At 49.1% G+C, this 25,516-nt stretch overlaps 2 protein-coding genes across 2 annotated transcripts; both read left to right on the top strand.

Annotated features, from left to right (window-relative positions):
- Positions 1-976: 976 nt before the first annotated feature.
- Positions 977-5,602, top strand: LOC140346774 (E3 ubiquitin-protein ligase DTX3L-like; the record flags this gene model as incomplete). Its single annotated transcript, XM_072432968.1, has 5 exons — positions 977-1,310; positions 2,029-2,111; positions 3,731-3,758; positions 3,850-3,900; positions 5,511-5,602. Coding segments are annotated over exons 1-5 (429 nt in total), but the record flags the coding sequence as incomplete, so codon positions are not given.
- LOC140346469 (protein mono-ADP-ribosyltransferase PARP14-like) lies at positions 5,576-24,588 on the top strand. The gene is made up of 19 exons (XM_072432555.1): positions 5,576-5,744; positions 6,407-6,532; positions 7,882-7,983; positions 10,330-12,502; positions 12,759-12,884; positions 13,852-13,924; positions 14,086-14,322; positions 14,559-14,780; positions 14,857-14,956; positions 15,027-15,176; positions 15,343-15,405; positions 15,474-15,659; positions 15,737-15,937; positions 16,664-16,788; positions 16,854-17,086; positions 17,534-17,799; positions 18,457-18,593; positions 18,879-19,053; positions 24,306-24,588. Exons 1-19 carry the CDS (start codon positions 5,636-5,638, stop codon positions 24,581-24,583), a joined length of 5,082 nt encoding a protein of 1,693 aa, XP_072288656.1. The 5' UTR covers positions 5,576-5,635; the 3' UTR covers positions 24,584-24,588.
- Positions 24,589-25,516: the final 928 nt, after the last annotated feature.

Raw genomic sequence — 25,516 nt, 5'->3', positions numbered from 1 at the left:
GAAAAAACTCACTGTTTTATTTGGTTGCCGTAGCGACGCGTCCGCCACATATTCAACAATAACCACATGAAATATGCCTCAAACAGGTGTAAAAACGCCTCATATTTGGTGATGATCCGGACGGTGAGAGGTCAAAGGTCGTCTCGGTGGCGTCAGAACGACCTCCCGCTCACAGACCATATTTCCCATAATCCCCGGCGTTATTAGACTGGAATAAACAAGCCTGAATCACGTGTTTCCAGCAGCAGCGCTCGTGTGTAACAGCGACACCTGGTGGTGACATCACGTCATGACAATATCCACAATGAAAAGGAAATAAAACAATAAAACAGCAAAAAAACGTTAAAATAACTTTATTTTACACAACAAACGACACATGTGAACACGAAACATGAAAATCAGACTAAAGCCGGCGAGCGACGTCACATCAGGTTTAAACACGTCTGTGTTTCACATGAATTCTTTTATTTAATAAGACATTATGATAAAAATACAACAGTTTTTCATTTAATCATCACAAATATGAAGAAATGAGACGTTTGTGAAGCTGAAATACAATATTGAGGCTGAAAAATACTGTTGTTTTCATCTTCAGTGACAGAAAAGTCAAATACTTCAGTTAATGATGTTTAAAAGTTTATTATATTTACTTTAGTTTCACCTCCAGAATGTTGAATATTCTGAGGGCCCCGACATAACCACCACACACTCAGGGGCCCACAGACACATTAGTTGGTTTATGTCATAGTTTCAAGTTGTAAAACATTTCAATTTAGGTTTAATTTAATTTATTTTAGCAGTTTATTGTGTTATTTGACCTCATTTCACCACTCGAGGCCCCAGCTCAGGCTTTGAGGGCCCCAGCTCATCATGCTTTCTAACATGGATCAGAAGTGTCTCTGTGTTTGTCCCGGTGAGTTTCCGTGACTCATAAACATACGTTTCTGTTACGAAAGAATCGAAAGTGAAAGAGCCGCGGCGCCGCCCGGAGCCTCAGAGCCTCACGGTCCCGGAGCCTCACGGTCCCGCGTCAGTCCCGTCGTGTCCCCTCGTGTCCCCTCGTGTCCCGTCGTGTCCCGTCGTGTCCCCTCGTGTCCCGTCGTGTCCCGCGCAGAGAGAGAGAGCCGTGTGCGGGATGGAAGAGCGCGGCGTCGTGGTGGAGGGCGACTGGCCCCCGGAGAAGAACCGGACCGTCCTGAACAAGCTGCTCAAACTGTTCCAGAGCGAGCGGAAGTCCGGTGGCGGAGAGTGTCGCGTGACGCTCGCGGACGGCGGCGCGAGGGCCGCGGTGGTCTTCACGTCACGCGCGGGTTCGTTCTTGTGTTTTTCACGCGTTTTCAGGCTCAGGACGCACTTTGTCCAAGAGTGTGATTCTGGGGCGGAAGTGTGACGTGTCCCGAGGCGCGAGCGCAACTGAAATACTCTTTATACTGTAGTGACACTGGCAGAGTAACGGAGTACTCGAGTACTAAGTAGTGTCAGAGGAGGAATGACTCCACAAAGAGTAAAAGAGGAAACTATTACTCGAGTAAAAGTACCTGAGTAATAATGTGACGTCACTGGAGCTGCAAAACATGGACTGAAGCTCAAACTAAATCAGATTTAAAGGAGAAACTACTTTTACTCAAGTAAAAGTGTCACTTCAGTCAAAATGTTACTCAAGTAAAAGTGTCAGAAAGTACAATTTCTTGAAAAAGTGACTGAACTAAATGTGTGAATGTCTCTCTGCTCTCGAGTCCTCTAAACGTCATGGGATGTGATTATATGTGCGGTAGAATGACATCCATGACCAGAAGCTGGCCCCGCCCCCCCGGGGCCCGGGGCCCCGGTAACGCCATCACGACATAACTGGCCTTGTTTTTAATGTCGTCGTTGAAGGTTCTGATCAGAGCATCGTCAAGGAAACGTGTTCAAAGACCTGAGGATAACGAGTGTCAACCTCAGTCAAACAGGAAGTGATGTCAAACAGGAAGTGATGTCAAACAGGAAGTGATGTCACACAAACATGTTTTTGTTTTGTTTTTTCAGTGAGAGATCGAGTTCTGTCCAAACCAAACCACGAGATCATCATCGACCAGAGCAACGTGAAACTGAGACTGAGAGAGGAGTCTGTGAGTAAAGAGGAGGAGGAGAGGAGGAGGAGGAGGAGGAGGAGAGAGGAGGAGGAGAGAGGAGGAGGAGGAGAGAGGAGGAGGAGGAGAGAGGAGGAGAGAGGAGGAGGAGAGAGGGGGGAGGAGAGGAGGAGGAGGAGAGAGGAGAGGGGGGAGGAGAGAGGAGGAGGAGAGAGGGGGAGAGGAGGAGGAGAGGAGGAGAAGGAGAGAGGAGGAGAGAAGAGGAGAGGAAGAGATGGGGAGAGGAGGAGAGGAGGAGGAGAGAGGAGGAGAGAGAGGAGGAGAGGGGAGGAGGAGGAGAGAGGAGGAGAGAGGAGGAGGAGAGAGGGGGGAGGAGAGGAGGAGGAGGAGAGAGGAGAGGGGGGAGGAGAGAGGAGGAGGAGAGAGGGGGAGAGGAGGAGAGGAGAGGAGGAGGAGGAGGAGAGAGGAGAGGGGGGAGGAGAGAGGAGGAGGAGAGAGGGGGAGAGGAGGAGGAGAGAGGAAGAGGAGGAGAGAGGAGAGGGGGGAGGAGAGAGGAGGAGGAGAGAGGAGGAGAGGAGGAGAAGGAGAGGAGGAGAGGAGGAGGAGAGGAGAGGAGGAGGAGGAGGAGGAGGAGGAGGAGAAGGAGAGAGGAGGAGGAGAGGGGAGAGGAGGAGGAGGAGAGAGGAGGAGGAGAGAGGAGGAGGAGAGAGGAGGAGGAGGAGGAGAGAGGAGGAGGAGGAGAGAGGAGGAGGAGGAGCTTAGATCAGCAGGGCTGGGGTCAGTGGGTGTAAACTCTTCTGACCTTTAGGACATTGTGGGCTCAGAAAACTCTGGGTCAGGTTCAGTCGATGGAACAGGGGCGGGGCAAACTACGGCCCGCGGGCCACATGTGGCCCGTTTGTCTTTATAATCCGGCCCGCCAAACATGTCAAGTAATATTTCCCCCAAAAAACATATTTTTTTTTGCCCTCAGGCACTTGTATCCTCAATAAATATGACGAGAAAGGAATTAAATAATAGATTCAAATATATATTATATATATACTATATATGTTTTTTCACACCATGATCGGGGCCTCCGCTCCTGGCCTGGATTCAAATATGGCCCTCGGAGGAAAATAATTGCCCGGCCCTGAAATAGAACGTCCTCCTCCTTTGAACTGTGTGAGAAACAAGAACCAAAGTAAATACATTAATCATAATCATAAGTAGTTTTGATGTAATCAGAGCTGGTGCAGTAACTCTTAGAGTACAGTTACAGTTACAGTTACTTTCCTCTGGACGCAGTGAAGTCACATGTCCAGCTGGAATTTGGACTGTGACGTTTTTATCTGGACAAACTGGATCTGCTGCTCGAGCTCGGAACACGCCCCGAAGACAAAACACAACGTCCCTGCGCTAATGCTAATGCTAAACTTAAAACAACAACACAACGTCCCTGCGCTAATGCTAATGCTAAACTTAAAACAACAACACAACGTCCCTGCGCTAATGCTAATGCTAAACTTAAAACAACAACACAACGTCCCTGCGCTAATGCTAATGCTAATGTTAACACCAAACTTAAAACAACAACAACTAACACCAAAACTGATGCTAATGCTAATGCTAAGCCTGCAGTAGTCATCAAAATACTGACTGTTTTCTCTCTCCCTCAGATCCAAACATCCACAAACACTGTCCCAGGTAAAAACACTCTCAGGTTTTACACTGTCAGAATGAGCTCTAATGAGCTCTAATGAGCTCTAATTATTCATCTTTTTTATTGATTTTTTAGATCCACAGAAAACTCAGAGAAATGAAGTTCCCAAACAACAGGCCAAACCAGGTGATCATTTGTGACACATTCTTCTTCATGTGCGTTCAAACGTCCTCGTGTGTGCCGCGGCTGCCCTGGGGCAAACTGGCAGAGACGTGGCATGATTATGCACTTGTGCCCACGACGTCTCAGTCTTTCTGTCAATTTGCGTTTGAACTATTGTCAAACAGAAATCACAATCACATCGTTCAAGGTGCAACGCGAGGTGTTTAGTCCTGACTCTGGCACCAGCAGGAGGCCCTCTGTCACCAGCAGGAGGCCCTCTGGCACCAGCAGGAGGCCCTCTGGCACCAGCAGAAGGCCGGTCCATGTTTAGTCCTGACTCTGGCACCAGCAGGAGGCCCTCTGGCACCAGCAGGAGGCCCTCTGGCACCAGCAGGAGGCCGGTCCATGTTTAGTCCTGACTCTGGCACCAGCAGGAGGCCCTCTGGCACCAGCAGGAGGCCGGTCCATGTTTAGTCCTGACTCTGGCACCAGCAGGAGGCCGGTCCATGTTTAGTCCTGACTCTGGCACCAGCAGGAGGCCCTCTGGCACCAGCAGGAGGCCGGTCCATGTTTAGTCCTGACTCTGGCACCAGCAGGAGGCCCTCTGGCACCAGCAGGAGGCCGGTCCATGTTTAGTCCTGACTCTGGCACCAGCAGGAGGCCCTCTGACACCAGCAGGAGGCCGGTCCATGTTTAGTCCTGACTCTGGCACCAGCAGGAGGCCCTCTGGCACCAGCAGGAGGCCGGTCCATGTTTAGTCCTGACTCTGGCACCAGCAGGAGGCCCTCTGGCACCAGCAGGAGGCCCTCTGGCACCAGCAGGAGGCCCTCTGGCACCAGCAGGAGGCCGGTCCATGTTTAGTCCTGACTCTGGCACCAGCAGGAGGCCGGTCCATGTTTAGTCCTGACTCTGGCACCAGCAGGAGGCCCTCTGGCACCAGCAGGAGGCCGGTCCATGTTTAGTCCTGACTCTGGCACCAGCAGGAGGCCGGTCCATGTTTAGTCCTGACTCTGGCACCAGCAGGAGGCCGGTCCATGTTTAGTCCTGACTCTGGCACCAGCAGGAGGCCGGTCCATGTTTAGTCCTGACTCTGGCACCAGCAGGAGGCCGGTCCATGTTTAGTCCTGACTCTGGCACCAGCAGGAGGCCGGTCCATGTTTAGTCCTGACTCTGGCACCAGCAGGAGGCCGGTCCATGTTTAGTCCTGACTCTGGCACCAGCAGGAGGCCCTCTGGCACCAGCAGGAGGCCCTCTGGCACCAGCAGGAGGCCGGTCCAAACACTGATCTGTTGGATGCAGTGACAGAGTGAATCCACTGGTCCATATTCACCTGCGACGGTCAAACATAGATCTGACTCGTCTGCATCATTTCGCTGCGTGTCATGTGACCTAACGGCAGCATGTAGAGGATGAACAGAAGAGGTCCCAGGACTGACCCTTGGGGCACGCCACAGGCATGTGGTCTGAGACACAAAGTACTTCCTGTCTTCCCGATAGGACCTTAACCAGTTTAGGGCGGGGCCAGTGATGCCCCCCCAGTCCTCTAGTCTCTGTAAGAGGGTCCCATGATGGACAGTGTCAAAAGCAGCTGATCTAACAGGCCCTAACCCTGCTCCCTCCTCTCTGTGCCCCAGGTGGAGGCTCGCAGGCCGGGGGCGGAGCCGGGGGCGGAGCCGGGAGCGGAGCCGGGGGCGGAGCCGGGGGCGGAGCCGGGGGCAGCGTGGCTCTGGACCCGCTCTCGGACACCACCTCCAGGGACATGCTGTGCGTCCTGGTGGAGAACGTGTGCGGTTTGGACGAGGCCGAGTACGACCTGGAGCTGATCTGGGAGAAGAGTGTTGCCGTGGTGACCTTCAGGAGTCTCACAGGTACTGTCCACTCTCACGCTGTCTGGACGGTCCAGGCCTCTTTACCCATTGGTCCAGAACTTGATGTGACTGGAAGGAGGTGTGGCCATCGGTGAAACATCTGGAAAATATAGAAAGCACAAAATGAAAAGTATTAAGGGAGAACTAAATAACTTGTTTACCTTTATTAAAGTCCCTGTGATGGTTAAATGTGTGTTTGTGTGTTCGCCCCCTGCTGTCTCTGAGCGGAAATGCACCTGACGACCACTCTCCTGAGAAACCCTGACCCTTTTTGACATGTTTAATGTTTTGTATTGTAGCTGTTGTGTCTGTTCTCTGAGAATGTATTTTCAAAAGAGAACTGCAGGGGGCGCTCTATTTCCAAACAGGCCGGGGTTAATATGGTGATAAAAATGTGACGAGCTGAACAAATCGACACATTCAGTCATTGTGTTTTTAAATGTCAAAATGTGTTTAACTGGGCCATTTATGGGGCGTTCATGGGGCATTAATGGGACATTCTTGGGGCATTCATGGGGCATTCGTGGGGCGTTCGTGGAGCATTTGTGGGGCATTTATGGGGCGTTCGTGGGGCATTTATGGGGCGTTCGTGGGGCGTTCATGGGGCATTTTCTCTCACTTGTATGAATACGTTACTGAAGTGCCCGCGCTCTTCTTTCCAGACGCGGAGACGTTCGTGGCGTTGAGCCGGAGCAGCGGTAAACTCCATAAACGAGGCCTGAGCGCGACGCTGCTGGAGCCGGCGAGGAGCGTCCGAGTGGAGAACCTGCCCCCGACTGTGGTCAAAGGTCAGCCACGACCCAGAGGTCTCTGTTAGCGACCAGCGCCAAGGCTGCAGGGTCATCAGGGAGGGCATCTGACCCACAGGGAGGGCATCTGACACACAGGGAGGGCATCTGACGCACAGGGAGGGCATCTGACACACAGGGAGGGCATCTGACACACAGGGAGGGCATCTGACGCACAGGGAGGGCATCTGACGCACAGGGAGGGCATCTGACCCACAGGGAGGGCATCTGACCCACAGGGAGGGCATCTGACCCACAGGGAGGGCATCTGACCCACAGGGAGGGCATCTGACGCACAGGGAGGGCATCTGACGCACAGGGAGGGCATCTGACGCACAGGGAGGGCATCTGACGCACAGGGAGGGCATCTGACCCACACAGGGAGGGCATCTGACACACAGGGATATGCAGTGTGTCCGGGCGTTTGGGAACACGTGGTCAGTTTAAAGTCAAACACAACAGGTTCAGTCAAATGTATTCAAAGTAAAGGAGTGGTACGAGGACGTTTCTACTGCGTACGATCACATTTAGAGACCAGTATTTGTCACAAACGATCACACACGTAGATAAGGGCTGCGCAATTCATCGAAATTGACACAAAATTGCAATTTTAATGGACGCAATTAGCAAATCAAGTCCCAAACAACAAAATCTCCGTTTTTTTCTGCAGTAAATGAAATACATGTAATTATTTTATAACTCTCAATATCTAATAATAATGATAATAATAATCTCAAATCTCAGTCAAATCATCGTAGATCATTCTTTTACATTTTGTTCACTGTAAACTGCATAATGCATCTACAACGGCTTCGTAATAGAAATAAAGATATTGACTTCCTGTTCAAAACATCAATTAAAACAAATGCCGTTTCATAGTTAAATAGAAGCAGATTTTGATGTGTGTTTTTATTTTTGGAAACCTGAAGCGACACTAGACAAACCCGGAGACAAATGAAGGTTCTCTTATCTCAGAGTTTATCTTATCTCAGAGTTTATCTTATCTCAGATTTTATCTTATCTCAGAGTTGATCTTATCTCAGAGTTGATCTTATCTCAGAGTTGATCTTATCTCAGAGTTGATCTTATCTCAGAGTTGATCTTATCTCAGAGTTGATCTTATCTCAGAGTTTATCTTATCTCAGAGTTGATCTTATCTCAGAGTTGATCTTATCTCAGAGTTGATCTTATCTCAGAGTTGATCTTATCTCAGAGTTGATCTTATCTCAGAGTTGATCTTATCTCAGAGTTGATCTCAGAGGTACTTCAGATGAAATGTGTGGAGGTAAATGAACTGTAACGTGGTAAAAGTACTTTCTGTTTCCTGATGATGTGAATCGTTTCCTCAGACATGTTGGATCTGTATTTTGAGAAGAATTTTGCGGCACCGGACGACATCGTGCTGATCCCAGAAGAGCAGGCCGCCGTCCTCTCCTTCACCGACCCCCAAGGTAAGCTCACGGCGGCAGAGTCGTTAGCCCGGCTTCCCAACGGCAAGAAGCTCCAGGTCGCGTTCCTGGCCAGTGTTCTCTTTCACTAGCTTTTTATTATTATTATTTTATTATAATGTTGAAGCGCGATGTACTTAAACTCTGCTGGAGCACGTTTAGCTTCATTCACAGATAAAGTCCTCTCCCTCCGAGCCTCAGAAACACTCTGAATCTCCTCCATAACTGACCTTTTCTCCATCTGTGACTCTGAAAATCTTCTGCTGTTTTTAACTCCATGAATCATCTCCAGACTCGTTATGTCATCATCACCATCAGAACAACTGTGAGCTGAGACCAGGAAGTAATCCCACCAAATACTTTCTGGTCCACAGATTTCCGGGTCATTTGGCCCACATTATCCTGATAAGTACCGTATTTTCCGGAGTATAAGTTGCACCTGCCAAAATATATATATATATATATATATATATATATATATATATAAAAAAGATATAAAAAAAACATATAAGTGGCACTGAAGTATACGTTTTTTTGATAAAATCCAAGACCGAACAGACATTTCATCTGAAATGCAATAATAACTAGATATTGTACGATGGCTGAAGCCAATGCGAGTGTCTGCATTCTTGCGTAAAAGTACTACATTTGTGTAAAAGTACTACATGTGTGTAAAAGTACTACATGTGTGTAAAAGTACTACATTTGTGTAAAAGTACTACATTTGTGTAAAAGTACTACATGTGTGTAAAAGTACTACATGTGTGTAAAAGTACTACATTTGTGTAAAAGTACTACATGTGTGTAAAAGTACTACATGTGTGTAAAAGTACTACATTTGTGTAAAAGTACTACATGTGTGTAAAAGTACTACATGTGTGTAAAAGTACTACATGTGTGTAGTAAAGACTTTATTCTTGTTTGGCTCGAGCCATGGAATGGAATGTTCATTCCATGGAACGCTCGAGTCTATTGTTCTTGCCCTGGTTTCGTATTCCTATTATTCCTATTCTTCATGTTCAAACTCGGGCATTTTTGACCCTGAACATTGATGAAAGTCACACATGGGACATAGACGCCATCGGCTCCGCCCCAACGCCAATAAAATGGAGCTTGCGAGAACGCCCGTCGCAACAGCGCCACCTAGTTCAAAAAAGAGAAAACATTAAACTCTTAATCTTTGGCCTAGGCACATGAGACTTGGGACAGTGATAGAGCGACCTTTGACCTCTGACCTTTGACGAGTAAAACACACCTGGAGCATCGCTCTATGATAAACAGGAAGTCAGCCATGTTGAAGTGGCACCGCCACGCTTGACTTTCTTTTTTCAAAATCATACTTGTCCCAGGTTTTTCGTCCGATCGAGCTCAAAACAACACTTTTTGAATCTAGAGATATTGAAATTTAATAAAAATCCCAAAAATGTAAATATTCCTTATATCCTTCCATATATATATTCCCATTCATTTCAATGGGGAAAAGTACTGATACTTTTGCAAAAAGTACAAGTTGTACAAATGTCAAAAGCAACAGCCCCTAAGACGGTGAAAGTGTGAAGGAGCTGAAACGCGTCAAAAATCAGGAAAATCCTGATATAATAAAAAATACAAGAACATATAGTGCTGAATATCTGCTTTATGACAAAGCAGACACTTAATAATTTAAAATAATAACAGATGAGAGAACATGGTGAATAGGTGTACGTATGCTAACGCTAACACCTTCAGCTACATGACGTATGCTAACGCTAACACCTTCAGCTACATGACGTATGCTAACGCTAACACCTTCAGCTACATGACGTATGCTAACGCTAACACCTTCAGCTACATGACGTATGCTAACGCTAACACCTTCAGCTACATGAGGCACAGACAGAACTGTGGTAAGTGTCTGGTATGTTAACGTAACAACATATGAACAGTTATTCAGATAACTATAGCATAAAGAACATGCTAACATGCTAACAAGTTTAGCAAAGCATCAGTTTTACCCCAAATCACTAAATCCATTGAATTATTCTTCCTCTGTGTCACTTCTAAACAACTCCACAAACTCAGGAGGTAGAGGAAGTGCAGATTCTTCTTCTGCGTCGCTCAGAGCCTAGAGCGCCCTCTTGTGGTGTGAAAATAACGAATAATATCACATATAAGTTGCTCTGGAGTATAAGTTGCACCCTGGCCAAAACTATGAAAAAAGGTGCGACTTGTAGTCCGGAATATACTTTTTGCTGCAAAGCTTGAACCCTTTACCGTTCAATCCTCAGCCTGATATTGAGAGATAAATGTAAGTTGACTGACTGATAAAGTCGTTATGTTGAGTGAAGTTCTGTTTGTCTCTCTTTGCAGTGGTGAAGGACATCTGCTCCCAAACCGACCTCACCATCAAATCCACTCAGGTCAGAGTTTACCCGTACCACGCGTCTCTGGGCGTGGCTCTGATGGGCGCGGATCGACCCGAGTTCAAAGCGCCCGACGCCTTCACCGAGGCCGTGTGGCTCCCGATCTGGAAGTTCCTTGGCAGCAAAAACCTCTCTGACTCCATCAACCAAAACATGAGCCGGCACTTCTGCCACGTTGACATGGCGACGCCACAGGTCAAACTCAGTCCTTTACCAAGCTTTCTACGCCAAAACGACCTCACCAAAGATCAAGTCCAAAACTGGAAAAGCTCAGCGCTGAAGGCGTTCCGGGAGCAAATGAACGAATTCGGTGCGTTTGACTGTCCCGTGAGCAGCGCGGCGTGGGCACTGGTCGAAAAAGACGTGCGTGCGATCGTGAACGATGACGCCGAGCTGATATTGGACCAGTCAAAAGGCGTTATTACTGTAGCAGCGAGCTTGAAAACCTTAAATCGGATCAGGGCGGCTGTGGAGGCGACCGTTGGCAAAGCTGTCAAACAGGCCGACAGGGAAATGTACGGCGTGGAGGAGAAAATGGTGCTAGCTCCCGCCTTGTTCCACATTTTAAATGAAGTTGGTCTTCAGAAGGCAGTGCAAGACATCTGCCCTGACATCATCATGGCCTTTGACAAAGGAGTTCTCACTCTATCTGGAATGCAAGGCGAGGTTTTCAAATTTAAAAGTTGGATTCTGGAGAAAAAAATGGCGCTAGAGAAGAAGATGCTGGAAATACCAAATCCGCTTCGAGATTTTCTCCAGAAAGTTGATGTCGAGCAGCTGTCCCAGGATCAGTTCACCTCACAAGGCATTTGCGCGTTCATCAGCTTCGAACCCAAGGGGTGTTTCCTCATCGGAAGTTCAGAGCGCTTTATCAGTAGCGCCGAGACGAAACTGAAATCCATTTTGAGTGTGAAGACGCTAACGTGTCAAGATAAAGAAGTGATGAGGCTTAAAAAGTGGTCCGATCTGACAAAGGACTTGCTCGATTCCTGCAACACCGCCAACAAACAAACTGTGCAGGTGCAAGTTCAAGAGCAGACCATTACGATCGCGGGGTTCTCCAATCCGGTGAAAGAAGTGGCTGAGAGCTTGGACGGCTTCATCAACGACTATTCCCGCGTTCAGGAGAGGGTCAGGCTCGACTCGTGCGCCGTCGTTCAGTTCATCGAAAAGAAGAAGAGCGAGGAATGGGCCACAATTGCCAAAGACAACCAGGTCAGCGCCGAGTTCGACCCCGAGCGGCCCAAGTTCACCATCTCTGGGCCGCGCCTTCACGTCCACAACGCCAAATCGCTGTACCTCAAGCTCACGAGCGCCCTCATCAACGACACGCTTCAGGTGCAAAAACCGGGTGCCAAAAAGTACTTCATGAGCCACGGAGCCATTTATCTGTCTTCAATTTTGACCGAAACCGGATGCGCCGTAATTCTGCGTCCTGAACTGCAAGACGACGCCGAGGAGTTTGAAGAACTGTCGGACGAACCAGATGGCGCGTGCCGGGTGAGAGTCCACACCGTGAGCGGAGTGGAGGTTTTGGTGAGGAAAGCGGACATGTGCCGGCTCAAAGTGGACGCGGTGGTGAACGCGGCGAACGAGGACCTGAAGCACATCGGCGGTTTAGCGTTAGCGCTCCTGAACGCGGCGGGACACGAGATGCAACGAGACTGCGACGATTTCATCGCTCAGAACGGGAGGCTTCCCTCGGGCCAGACGCACGCCACCAAATCGTACCGACTTCCGTGCAAACACGTGATCCACGCCGTCGGGCCGAGGTACTCCGAGAGCGGAGCCAAACGTGCGCATTTCCTCCTGAACCGCGTCGTCAGAGACAGTCTGAGCCAAGCGGAGAGGTTGCGGTGCGCGAGTGTGGCGGTGCCGGCTGTTAGTTCGGGGATTTTTGGCTTCCCGCTGGACCTGTGCGCAGAGACCATCGCCCAAGCCGTGAGAGAATACTGCGACGACCCGATGAACCAGCAGGTGGCGCTCCGACAAGTGCAGCTGGTGGATAATACAGACAAAACGGTGAACGCTCTGGCTGAAGCGGTGAAGAGGGAGTTTTTTGACCTGAAACCAACAGTGGGATCTGACCAGACGAGGGTCCAGACGCAGGGGGCAGTGGGGTGAGGCGAAACCGTTATATTCATGTCAAACGATACGGTCAAAGGGTTTAGGTGAATTATGACGCAGCAAATGTTTAACTGATTTCACTGATCATGTCCAATGTTTATGTAATTTATGAATGACTGATTGAAGCGTAAAGGGCAAATACATTTAAATATAAAAGAACAAATATGACTAAATGTATTCTATTAAACAGAAAAACCTATGATTGATGATTGAGCAGCATTTTGACTTGGTGCACTTCTTGTCTCGCAGCGGCTCTGAGACCGATTGGGAAACCGTGATTTATGAAGAAGTTGACAAAATGGGAAGAAAAGAAGTACCTCGTGAAAAACCCACAGCCAGCAGAATCAGTGCCGCCCCAAAGGCCAAACCAAGAGGGTAAAAACGACTCAAACACAACCAGGACTGGACTCTCGACCTGAAACGAGCGAGGCAATAGTCAGGCCAACGGTGTTTCATACTAAACTGCAGTGTGTTGTTAGGATCAAACATGGACATAACTCACCGCTGAATCAGGATGAATCAAAACTGCACATGTTTGGATTAGACCAGAGAGAGGAAGATAAAACATCACCAAAACTCACCGCTCAAAGTAGAGCTTTAAAGGGCCTATGACAGGTTTTTATGATTGTCTAATTTTGACTTTATTTGGTGTATTTATACCTGTCGTACATATAAATGATAGTTTTACACCAATCGAGCAGGTATTTGTGGAGAAAACGTTGAAGAATCTGTAGGAAATGACAGGAAGTGACATCACACCAGGGACACTCATTCCAGTCAAAGTTTATGCAGAATTTACACAAAGGAACTACTTTTTTGACTCTAAACATGAATTCAACAAAATAAAGTAAATAAAAAATTGTGACATGAGATGAGTTTTGGCCCAGTGTTTGCTGGGTAATTTCCTACTGTGATGTCATCAGTTACAAACAGGAAGTGAAATAATAAAACCTAAAAAGTGTGCTATTCTGTGATAACATCTTTATCATTTTAAGCAAAATTTAAAATATGTAAAACTTAACTACATGTTAGTTCAATGTGTCGTCAGACCTGTAGGGGGCGCTTTAAGCCACGTTGACCTCCTGGGACAGCCCAATGAGAGAGGGGGCGGAGCCAAGGGTTATTTATGAACGGGAGCAGATCAGAAGAAGGCAATAAAAACACCTGTAATTGAATCAGTGTGAGATAAAGCAACACTGGAACATTCCAGACAAAGAAAGAGCATTTCCATAGAGACACGCCCTCCAGAAAAGTTACACAGAGGAGCTTTACTACTACTTACTCGTTTTATACAAACGTGGATAATGACATCATCACTGTGCTGCGCTCTGATTGGCTGCAGGCAGACGCTGGAGCAGACCACGCCTGAAGGCCTCAGCATCAGTCTGGTGAAAGGAAACATCCAGGAACAAACCGTGAGTCTCTAAACGTTCTGCTTCTGTTCTGGTAAGAATGCTGTAAAATAAATTATGTATGTTTGGATTACATTTGGCACTCCCACTTATGCTCACTGACCGCTCACTGACCGCTCACTGACCGCTCACTGACCGCTCACTGACCGCTCACTGACTCTTAGACGGCGGTCATCGTGAACACCGTTGCAGAGGACATGAACCTCCAGCAGGGGGCCGTGTCCAAGGCTCTGCTGCAGGCGGCGGGCTCCGGGCTCCAGGCCGCGGTGCTCTCGACCGTCTCCGAGGACCTGCTGCCGTTTGGAGAAGTGGTCATCACCGACGGCTTCAACCTGCCCTGCCAAAAAGTCTTCCACGCCGTGTGTCCGCCCTGGGACAAAGGGGCGGGGCCAGCGCAAGCGGTCAGTGCACAGCCAGTATCTCGAACACGCTGAGAAAAACAGAATAGTGCTGTTATTTTGTGATAATAATGCGATTCTAATTGTGGTAGATTTGTACTTGTCAAAGAGACTTAAATACAGGTTTTACTCATTATCTCAGAGGTGCAGAAATATCGACAGCTTGGGTAGTTCACTTAGACCCAGTTTCAGGGCCAGTTGAACCCAAAGGTGTGAGAGTTTTACCGTGTGGTGCTCAGATGTTGGAGAGTATCGTCCACACGAGTCTGGAGCAGGCCGAGAAGCTGCGTCTGCCCTCGCTCTCGTTTCCGGCTCTGGGGACGGGAAACCTGCACTTCCCCCGAGGCGTGGTGTCCGCCCTGATGCTGCGCCAGGTGCACGCCTTCAGCCGGGCACGCGCTCCCCGACACCTGAGGACAGTGAGGGTGGTGGTGCACCCGTCCGACGCTCAGACTGTGGAGGTGAAGCACGTTTAACACTTACACACCAGATGAAACGGCCACACACTCAAACTAATGTCATCTTCTGTTGTTCCAGTGCTTCACCAAAGAGTTCAAAGGTCAGAACACTCCGGTCGTCCAATCAGCAGAGTTTGAACGTTCACCTCAACCCAGTGGCCAATCAGAGCAGCCCTCAGGTGAGCCACGCCCGTACCTGATACTGCCATGTGTTTTATACATTTAGTCCTCTAACGCCGTCTGTCCCAGGCTCCTTCGGGCAGGTGCTGACCCTGTCACTCGGGGTGCATCAGATGCAGATGGGTCCTGTGACCTTCGAGGTCTCCTCCGGTGACATCACCAAAGAGGCCTGTGATGCCATCATCAACTCGTCCAATCAGAACTTCACCTTGAAGTCAGGTGAGTTTGATATGGAAACGCCCACCAAAGAAGAGCTCGTTTATCTGATCAAGGGCACAACTGCGCCCTCTGGTGGTTTTACCAGATTCTGCAGCTCAAATGTTTTGTCCAGTGGTAAATCAGACGCTGTGAAATGAGGCTGACCGTTCTGTGTTCTGCTCTTCAGGCGTGTCCAAGGCCATCTTAGACACCGCAGGACCAGGAGTTGAACTGGAGTGTGCAAACATTGGTACATCTCAGTTTGACTTTGTCCTTGTTTCAAACGTCCTCGGTCTGAGTCCTGTTCTGTCTCCACAGTCAGCTCTGCTGGATACCAGGACAGACCTCTGATCATCACGTCTGGTGGGCAGCTGCCGTGTAGAAACATCATTCATATCACTGGAGTCAACAAGCCCTCAGTGATTAAGGACATGGTCTACTCCGTGCTGAAGGTCTGTGAGGACAACAGCTTGTCGTCTGTGGCGTTCCCCGCTCTCGGCACAGGTCGGTGACTGTGGCGCTCTCACCACATCACAGTTTGTTCTGCCCCTGGTTCCTCATGTTGCTCTGGTTGTGTGCAGGAGCCGGAGGAGCAGACCCATCCCTCGTGGCTGAGGCCATGGTCGGGGCCGTAGAGGACTTTGTGAAGAAGAAACATCCAAAGACTGTGCGCAACGTCAAGATTCTGGTCTTCCAAACGACGATGGTCCCAGAGTTTCACCAGAGCATGATGAGCAGAGAGGGACAACCGCTGCAGAAGGGCTTCATGGACAGGGTCAAAGGTGAAAATGGTCACATTTAAATATCTGAGTTCCTGGTCTTGAATCGCAGAATGAGAATGACTCTCAGAGGAGTGTCAAGTCCAGATGATACAACTGAATCTTTTTTTACAATGGAACACTCCTGGACCAATGAGGGACACGCCCACACATCATAGCAGGGCTCAACATGTACTTTTTACTTGTAGCACATGTGCTCCCAAATGTCTTCATTTAGATTCACAAAACCAGATTTAAAGAACCTAATTCATCTCATTTTGAATTTGTAGCTGGTGTTACAGTGAAAACATTTCTATTCTGATGTCACAGAGTCACAAAAGTCATGGAAACTGCAGGAGGTGAACACATACCTGAGCGTGGGCGTGGCACTTGGCTTTTAGTTCCTTCTTCACTGCTGCTCGGTTTATTTTGGCGGTTACTTTCTGTCACACGCGGGCGACCAAAGGTCTTGTCTTCAGACGCAAGTTTGGCTTCGTTTCTGACCAAAACCGTTGCCGTTTGTCCCAGTGGGCGGGGCTTTCATCTCACATGTGACTTAACCCTGTGATGTCATCGACGTTAGGGTCACTTAAGTTATCACAAACATTTTGACTATTTAGTTAAGTGTTAAGAGCATTTAGAGAATTGGTGCCACATTGTGTTAAAAAGTAAAATCATCTCTTTTTGTGGGTTAAGGTTTGGTCCATTGCAGTATTTACACCGTCTCTGACTGCGGTGAGTTCTTTGCAGATTTCGTGTCGCCCCTGACGTCATGGCTGGGCCGGAGCAGCGAGGAGCAGGTCAGAGATGTTCCGGTTTTGAAGAGTCAGGAGTTTGAGCCCACCGTCTTCCAGCTCTGTGCAGAGACTCCGAGGGTAAACGCCCAGAGCACGACACAGAACATGTGAGAGAAGGTTTGATGACGTTTGTGTTGTTCCAGGCGATCGCTCAGGCCAAGAAGAAGATCGAAGAGTTGATTCTGGTGGAGCAGGCTGAGAGGACCATCTCAGACCCGGTCCTGGTGCATTTGACCCAGAGCGACGTGAAGCGGCTGGATGAGCTGCAGAGGAGCCTCACGGTGAAGATCAGACTGGACCAAACGAACAGGGAGGAACCGTCCATCCACCTGGAGGGTCTGACCAGAGACGTGTCCACGGCCGAGTCTGCCATCAGGTCAGGCCCGGAACTGCACGTAGACACGTCCAGACACTTCTAGAGTTCAACATCGTTTTAAGAATGACTTCATTTAAAAGACGATTCTAACTGAAGAAGTGCGACTCCTGAATCCAGAGCATGTTCATCTAAACTCCGCCCCAATCACATTTCAAACGGAGCTTGTAACTGGCTAATGTCCAGAGTAGTAAAGGGGGCGTGACAGGCGGGGTCTTGAGGAATAAGAAGCTCCGCCCCTTCAGTTGAGGGCTCTAATTAGGGAAACACACGCCTGGTTTTTTGACTGTTTTGGATCAGGAAGCTGAAAATGTACCTAGTTTGCTAAAAGATGATTTAGCGTGTTGTCCCACTTGTGTTTGACCCTGACCCCTAACCGCTGACCCCTGACCCCTGACTGCAGTCGGTGGCGGTCGAAGGCTGTTTAACGCTCGTGTTTCCACGTTCCAGGGACATGATCCGTAAAGTGGAACGCGGCGAGTCTCGTAAGAAAGACGCGTTCATGCTGAGCGGCGTGATCGAGTGGCAGTTTGTCCAGAGCGGCGGGAACAGGACGCCCTTTGACCCGATGACCAACCTCACGCTGGAGGAAGCGTTCGTCCAAAAGAAAATGACAGAGATCAGAATAAACAACAAGCCTTTCACGGCCGACCCACAGAGGATGAGAGCGGACTGTGGGGGCAAGACTGTGGAGCTGGTCAGACGAGAGTGCAAAGGTCAGGAGCCCAACGACAACGGTCAGCGTCAGATAGTTCCACCATTAAACCTCCTCGTGTCATGAAGTCTTATTCTGTAAACACTGTAGTTTAAACTCTTCTGTGAACATGGATCAGGGTTTTCTCCCAGACGCTAAAGCACCCCCTACAGGTCGGACAACTTATTGAACTAAAACACAGTTAAGATTAATTTATTTATAATTCTGCTAAAAAATATAAGAATTGTATCACAGAATAGCACATTTTTAAGGTTTATAATTTCACTTCCTGTTTGTAATTGATGACATCACACCAGGAAATTACCCAGAAAACACTGGGCCAAAACTAATCTAATGTCACAATCCTTTCACAGATAAAAACATATGAGAGCGACTTCATTTTGTTGCATTCATGTTTAGAGCGTCAAAAAAGGTGTTTATTTTTTGTAAATTCTGCAAAAGCGTGACTGGAACGAGTGTCCCTGGTGTGATGTCACTTCCTGTCATGGACTTTTCTCCACAAATACCTGCTCGATTGGTGTAATACTATAATACTTATATGTACAACAGGTAAACAAAGTCCAAATTAGAAGTTAGGGTTAAAATCGTAAAAACATGTCATACTTATACCTCCACTTGGGCTTAAATATCCTTGTAAATGCCAGTATTTCCTCTCCAGCTGCAGATGGAGCGGCGCTGCCGTCCGAGTGGAGCGACATGAAGAGCCTGCTGCAACTGGTCACGCTCTCACCGGGAACTAAAGAGTTCCAAGACGTGACGGCGTTAGTGACGCAACTGAACCTGAACATCATCTCTGTACGTAAACCAGGACCAAACCAGGACCAAACCAGGACTGAACCAGGACCAAACCAGGACCAAACCAGGACCAAACCAGGACCGAACCAGGACTGAACCAGGACCAAACCAGGACCAAACCAGGACCAAACCAGGACCGAACCAGGACTGAACCAGGACCAAACCAGGACCGAACCAGGACTGAACCAGGACTAGATCAGGCCTAAACCAGGACAGAAACAAACCTGGACTGAACTAAACTAACACCAGTGAAACACGACTGACTGAATTGTTTTCCCCGTTCAGATCGAGCGCGTGCAGAACGTGACTCTGTGGAAGAGTTATCAGCTCAAGAAGAAGGAGATGGACTCAAAGAACAAAAGCCAAAACAACGAGAAGGTTCTTTTCCACGGAACCGGACCCAACTCCATCGACCTCATCAACAAGCACGGCTTCAACCGCAGCTACGCAGGAACTAACGGTAACGTCGACCACACTCACCGCGCCACTGACATTGTCCAGTGTGACTATCTGCTCAGATAAAGCGACTTGTAGATGTTTACGGCCCAGCACAATGACCTCCAGCACAATGACCTCCAGCACAATGACCTCCAGTACAATGACCTCCAGTACAATGACCTCCAGCTCAATGACCTCCAGCACAATGACCTCCAGCACAATGACCTCCAGCACAATGACCTCCAGCACAATGACCTCCAGCACAATGACCTCCAGTACAATGACCTCCAGCACAATGACCTCCAGCACAATGACCTCCAGCACAATGACCTCCAGCACAATGACCTCCAGTACAATGACCTCCAGCACAATGACCTCCAGTACAATGACCTCCAGTACAATGACCTCCAGCACAATGACCTCCAGCACAATGACCTCCAGCACAATGACCTCCAGCACAATGACCTCCAGCACAATGACCTCCAGCACAATGATCACCAGTACAATGACCTCCAGCACAATGACCTCCAGTACAATGACCTCCAGCACAATGACATCCAGCACAATGACCTCCAGTACAATGACCTCCAGCACAATGACCTCCAGCACAATGACCTCCAGCACAATGACCTCCAGCACAATGACCTCCAGCACAATGATCACCAGTACAATGACCTCCAGCACAATGACCTCCAGCACAATGACCTCCAGCACAATGACCTCCAGCACAATGACCTCCAGTACAATGACCTCCAGCACAATGACCTCCAGCACAATGACCTCCAGCACAATGACCTCCAGCACAATGACCTCCAGCACAATGACCTCCAGCACAATGACCTCCAGCACAATGATCACCAGTACAATGACCTCCAGCACAATGACCTCCAGCACAATGACCTCCAGTACAATGACCTCCAGCACAATGACCTCCAGCACAATGACCTCCAGCACAATGACCTCCAGCACAATGACCTCCAGCACAATGACCTCCAGCACAATGACCTCCAGTACAATGACCTCCAGCACAATGACCTCCAGCACAATGATCACCAGTACAATGACCTCCAGCACAATGACCTCCAGTACAATGACCTCCAGTACAATGACCTCCAGCACAATGACCTCCAGCACAATGATCACCAGTACAATGACCTCCAGCACAATGACCTCCAGCACAATGACCTCCAGTACAATGACCTCCAGTACAATGACCTCCAGCACAATGACCTCCAGTACAATGACCTCCAGCACAATGACCTCCAGCACAATGACCTCCAGTACAATGACCTCCAGCACAATGACCTCCAGCACAATAACCTCCAGCACAATGATCACCAGTACAATGACCTCCAGCACAATGACCTCCAGCACAATGACCTCCAGTACAATGACCTCCAGCACAATGATCACCAGTACAATGACCTCCAGTACAATGACCTCCAGTACAATGACCTCCAGCACAATGACCTCCAGTACAATGACCTCCAGCACAATGACCTCCAGTACAATGACCTCCAGCACAATGACCTCCAGCACAATGACCTCCAGCACAATGACCTCCAGTACAATGACCTCCAGTACAATGACCTCCAGCACAATGACCTCCAGCACAATGACCTCCAGTACAATGACCTCCAGTACAATGACCTCCAGCACAATGACCTCCAGCACAATGACCTCCAGTACAATGAACTCCAGCACAATGACCACCAGCACAATGACCTCCAGCACAATGACCTCCAGTACAATGACCTCCAGCACAATGACCTCCATCACAATGACCTCCAGTACAATGACCTCCAGCACAATGACCTCCAGCACAATGACCTCGGTTTGTTCAGGATTAAGAAGCAGATCATTAAGTGTCCTCCAGGTTTTTATCTCCTTCACACGAGCTCTAAGTCTGTCTGATCATGTGACCTGATCATGTGACCTGATCATGTGACCTGATCATGTGACCTAACGGCAGCATGTAAAGAGGAAACAGAACTATATGTATTGCACATGGGTATGACAGTATTGCACATGGGTATGACAGTATTGCACATGGGTATGACAGTATTGCACATGGGTATGACAGTATTGCACATGGGTATGTCAGTATTGCACATGGGTATGTCAGTATTGCACATGGGTATGACAGTATTGCACATGGGTATGTCAGTATTGCACATGGGTATGACAGTATTGCACATGGGTATGACAGTATTGCACATGGGTATGACAGTATTGCACATGGGTATGACAGTATTGCACATGGGTATGTCAGTATTGCACATGGGTATGACAGTATTGCACATGGGTATGACAGTATTGCACATGGGTATGACAGTATTGCACATGGGTATGACAGTGTTTGTTATAAAGTCTGACAGCAGCAGAAGGAAAGACTGTGAAACCTTTCCTTCACACAGCGAGGGTGGATCAGTCACTGAAGCTGCTCTCCAGAGTGGACAGAGTGTCCTGCAGGGGACAGAGTGTCCTGCAGGGGACGACACTCATGGTCCAGCATAGATGTGAGTTTAGCCAGGACCCTCCTGTCCCCCACCTCCTGCACCGAGTCCAGAGGACAGCCCAGGACGGAGCTTTGTCCAGCCTCTTCCTCTCCCTCTCTGTGATGCTGCTGCTCCAGCAGGCCACACCTACAGGAGCCGATGCCACCACAGAGTCGTAGAAGGTCTTCAGGAGTGGCCCTGTCACTCCAAAAGACCTGAGTCTCCTCAGGAGGTAGAGCCGACTCTGGCTCTTCCTGTACAGTCTGTGTTATGAGTCCAGTCCAGTTTGTGGTTCAGATGAACACCAGGTCCTTGTATGAGTCACTCTCTCAATGTCCCGTCCCTGGATGTTCACTGGAGAGGGGGGCGTGGCCTCTGTGGAAGTCCACCACCATCTCCTTGGTCTTCCCCGCGTTGATGAGGAGGTGGTTCCGCTGACACCAGTCCACAAAGTCCTGCTCCAGTCCTCTGTCCTCCACATCATCGTCATAATAACAAATCACTTTAACTAGTGCAGTTTCACTGCTGTGGTGGGCTCTGAACACTGCTGTGGTGGGCTCTGAACCCTGCTGTGGTGGGCTCTGAACCCTGCTGTGGTGGGCTCTGAACACTGCTGTGGTGGGCTCTGAACCCTGCTGTGGTGGGCTCTGAACCCTGCTGTGGTGGGCTCTGAACCCTGCTGTGGTGGGCTCTGAACCCTGCTGTGGTGGGCTCTGAACACTGCTGTGGTGGGCTCTGAACCCTGCTGTGGTGGGCTCTGAACCCTGCTGTGGTGGGCTTTGGACCCTGCTGTGGTGGGCTCTGAACCCTGACTGGAAAACTTCACATAAGTTATTGTCCTGCAGGTGGCGACAAAGTTGTTTTACTACAACTTTTTCAAGGATTTTAGAGACGAAGGGAAGATTTTAAATATGTCTAGTTTAAAGGCGCAATTGATGATTTTTCGGCGATTTGAGAACGCAGGCTGAAGTGCTCATGCCACTCCCCCGTGCTCATGCCACTCCCCCGTGCTCATGCCACTCCCCCGTGCACATGCCACTCCCCCGTGCTCATGCCACTCCCCCGTGCTCATGCCACTCCCCTGTGCGCATGCCACTCCCCCGTGCTCATGCCACTCCCCTGTGCGCATGCCACTCCCCCGTGCGCATGCCACTCCCCCGTGCTCATGCCACTCCCCCGTGCACATGCCACTCCCCCGTGCGCATGCCACTCCCCCGTGCTCATGCCACTCCCCCGTGCACATGCCACTCCCCCGTGCTCATGCCACTCCCCCGTGCTCATGCCACTCCCCCGTGCTCATGCCACTCCCCCGTGCTCATGCCACTCCCCCGTCCTCATGCCACTCCCCCGTCCTCATGCCACTCCCCCGTGTGGACTGATACAACACACACGTGAGTTTGTTTATTAGAGCGAGGATCGCATCGCATCTCTCGTCTCCCATAGATTTCCATCTTCTTCTGCGTCAGCTCGAACTGTCTTTCTCTATCTTAATTTTGCCCCGTACACTGAGGGAACTATATTATGATAGATCAATGCGCTTAGACACGTGGAAACGTGCTGCTCATGGGACGAGCTAGAGCGAGGCTCTGCAGGTGAACGAGGCTCTGCAGGTGAGCAGTAGGTGCGTTTTATGATTGACACGTGGCAGGACTAATGGACAGTCCACGCCACGAGGAAATAAGACTCAGATTTGGGCCAAAAAAATCGTTCATTCATCCTTTAACAATAGGTCAGGATCTAGGTTAAGCTTTTTCAAAAGGGAATGGCTACAGAGCCGCGGCGCGCGGCCGAAACTGCTAGGCTATTTTGTTCCGCGGCTCCTGAAACTGCTGGGCTATTTGACCGCGCCGCGGCTCTGTAGCCACGGCCTTTTCAAAAGAGGTTTAATGACGTCATGTTTGAAGGACGTGGAACATAAGCACTTTCTACTGAAGTATTTATTATAGTAAGAATAGAGTCTATAATTAGGGGGAGAATGTCTTTGAGGAGCTTGGAATGGGGTCTAGGACACAAGTGGAGCTTTTAGAGGACATAAGGGCTGAAGTTCTCTCTCTTGATCAACAGCTGAACATTTCTACATTTACAGATGGATTTATCTGAGACACTAGATTTACAGCTTGAGCTTGTTCAGGTCCGAATATATCGCGTCTGATATAAATGTTGTCAAGTTTTAGCAACTCTAAAACATGCACAGAAGATCAAACCTGCTCCTGACCCTGAAGGACGGTCAGATGGTCCAATGGGTCAGATGGTCCAATGGGTCAGATGGTCCAATGGGTCGGATGGTCCAATGGGTCGGATGGTCCAATGGGTCGGATGGTCCAATGGGTCAGATGGTCCAATGGGTCGGATGGTCCAATGGGTCAGATGGTCCAATGGGTCGGATGGTCCAATGGGTCGGATGGTCCAATGGGTCAGATGGTCCAATGGGTCGGATGGTCCAATGGGTCGCATGGTCCAATGGGTCAGATGGTCCAATGGGTCAGATGGTCCAATGGGTCGGATGGTCCAATGGGTCAGATGGTCCAATGGGTCGGATGGTCCAATGGGTCAGATGGTCCAATGGGTCGGATGGTCCAATGGGTCAGATGGTCCAATGGGTCGGATGGTCCAATGGGTCAGATGGTCCAATGGGTCGGATGGTCCAATGGGTCAGATGGTCCAATGGGTCGGATGGTCGGATGGTCAGATGCAGACGTACCTCCATGAACTCTCTGGACTGAGTAAATAACGCTCTATTGCAGTTGCAGTTACACATTTTCCTTTTCCTTCACAGCTGCGATGCACGGTAACGGGTCGTACTTCGCCGTTGACCCTGGGTACTCCGTCCGAGGCTACTCCAAGCCGGACCCTAAAGGACACAAGCGCCTGTACGTGGCTCTGGTCCTGGTCGGAGAGCACACCCAAGGTCGGGCCGGGATGATCACTCCTCCGGCCAAAAGCAACCCCAGCGACCTCTACGACAGCGTGACCGACAACGCGCGGAACCCCTCCATGTTTATCATCTTCAACGACATGCAAGCTTATCCACAGTACCTCATCACGTTCACGTGAAGACAGTGACTACAGATCGTATCGCCGAGAACTGTAGACTAGACTAAACCAGGACTAAACTAAAGTAGGTCTGGACTAAAACACACAGACCAGATCTGAATAAGGTCCAACACATTCACTCAAACAAAGCACAACTAACCCTGAAGACAAAGATCTAAACCAGGATCAAAATCACATCCACCGACGCATTCACAATCATAATCAGATCATCAAGTAAAAAAAGGAAACTAGGGATGAATAACTGGACTAAACCAGGACTAAACCAGGACTTAACCAGGTCTAAACCAGGACTAAACCAGGTCTAAACCAGGTCTAAACCAGGTCTAAACCAGGACTAAACCAGGTCTAAACCAGGACTAAACCAGGACTAAAGCAGGACTAAACCTGGACTAAAGCAGGTCTAAAGCAGGACTAAACCTGGACTAAACCAGGTCTAAACCAGGACTAAACCAGGTCTAAACCAGGTCTAAACCAGGTCTAAACCAGGACTAAACCAGGTCTAAACCAGGACTAAAGCAGGTCTAAACCAGGACTAAACCAGGACTAAACCAGGACTAAACCAGGTCTAAACCAGGACTAAACCAGGACTAAACCAGGTCTAAACCAGGACTAAACCAGGACTAAACCAGGTCTAAACCAGGACTAAACCAGGACTAAACCAGGACTAAACCAGGACTAAACCAGGACTAAACCAGGTCTAAACCAGGACTAAACCAGGACTAAACCAGGACTGAACCAGGTCTAAAGCAGGACTAAACCAGGTCTAAACCAGGACTAAACCAGGACTAAAGCAGGTCTGAACCAGGACTAAACCAGGACTAAACCAGGACTAAACCAGGTCTAAACCAGGACTAAACCAGGACTAAACCAGGACTAAACCAGGACTAAACCAGGACTAAACCAGGTCTAAACCAGGACTAAACCAGGACTAAA

The sequence above is a fragment of the Eucyclogobius newberryi genome, unplaced genomic scaffold (assembly GCF_026437365.1).
Source record: "Eucyclogobius newberryi isolate DKJ021-1_F unplaced genomic scaffold, fEucNew1.0.hap1 SCAF_6, whole genome shotgun sequence".
NCBI lineage: Eukaryota > Metazoa > Chordata > Actinopteri > Gobiiformes > Gobiidae > Eucyclogobius > Eucyclogobius newberryi.
This window is presented reverse-complemented; position numbering and strand designations above follow the sequence as displayed.

What these genes read in the sequence shown, in the direction of transcription:
- LOC140346469 (XM_072432555.1), top strand. Translation starts at nt 5,636, where the DNA reads ATGCTGTGCGTCCTGGTGGAGAACGTGTGCGGTTTGGACGAGGCCGAG. An exon ending in GAAACATCCAGGAACAAACC is followed by an intron (nt 13,925 to 14,085) that starts GTGAGTCTCTAA and finishes ACTGACTCTTAG; the next exon opens with ACGGCGGTCATCGTGAACAC. An exon ending in TGAACCTGAACATCATCTCT is followed by an intron (nt 18,594 to 18,878) that starts GTACGTAAACCA and finishes TTCCCCGTTCAG; the next exon opens with ATCGAGCGCGTGCAGAACGT.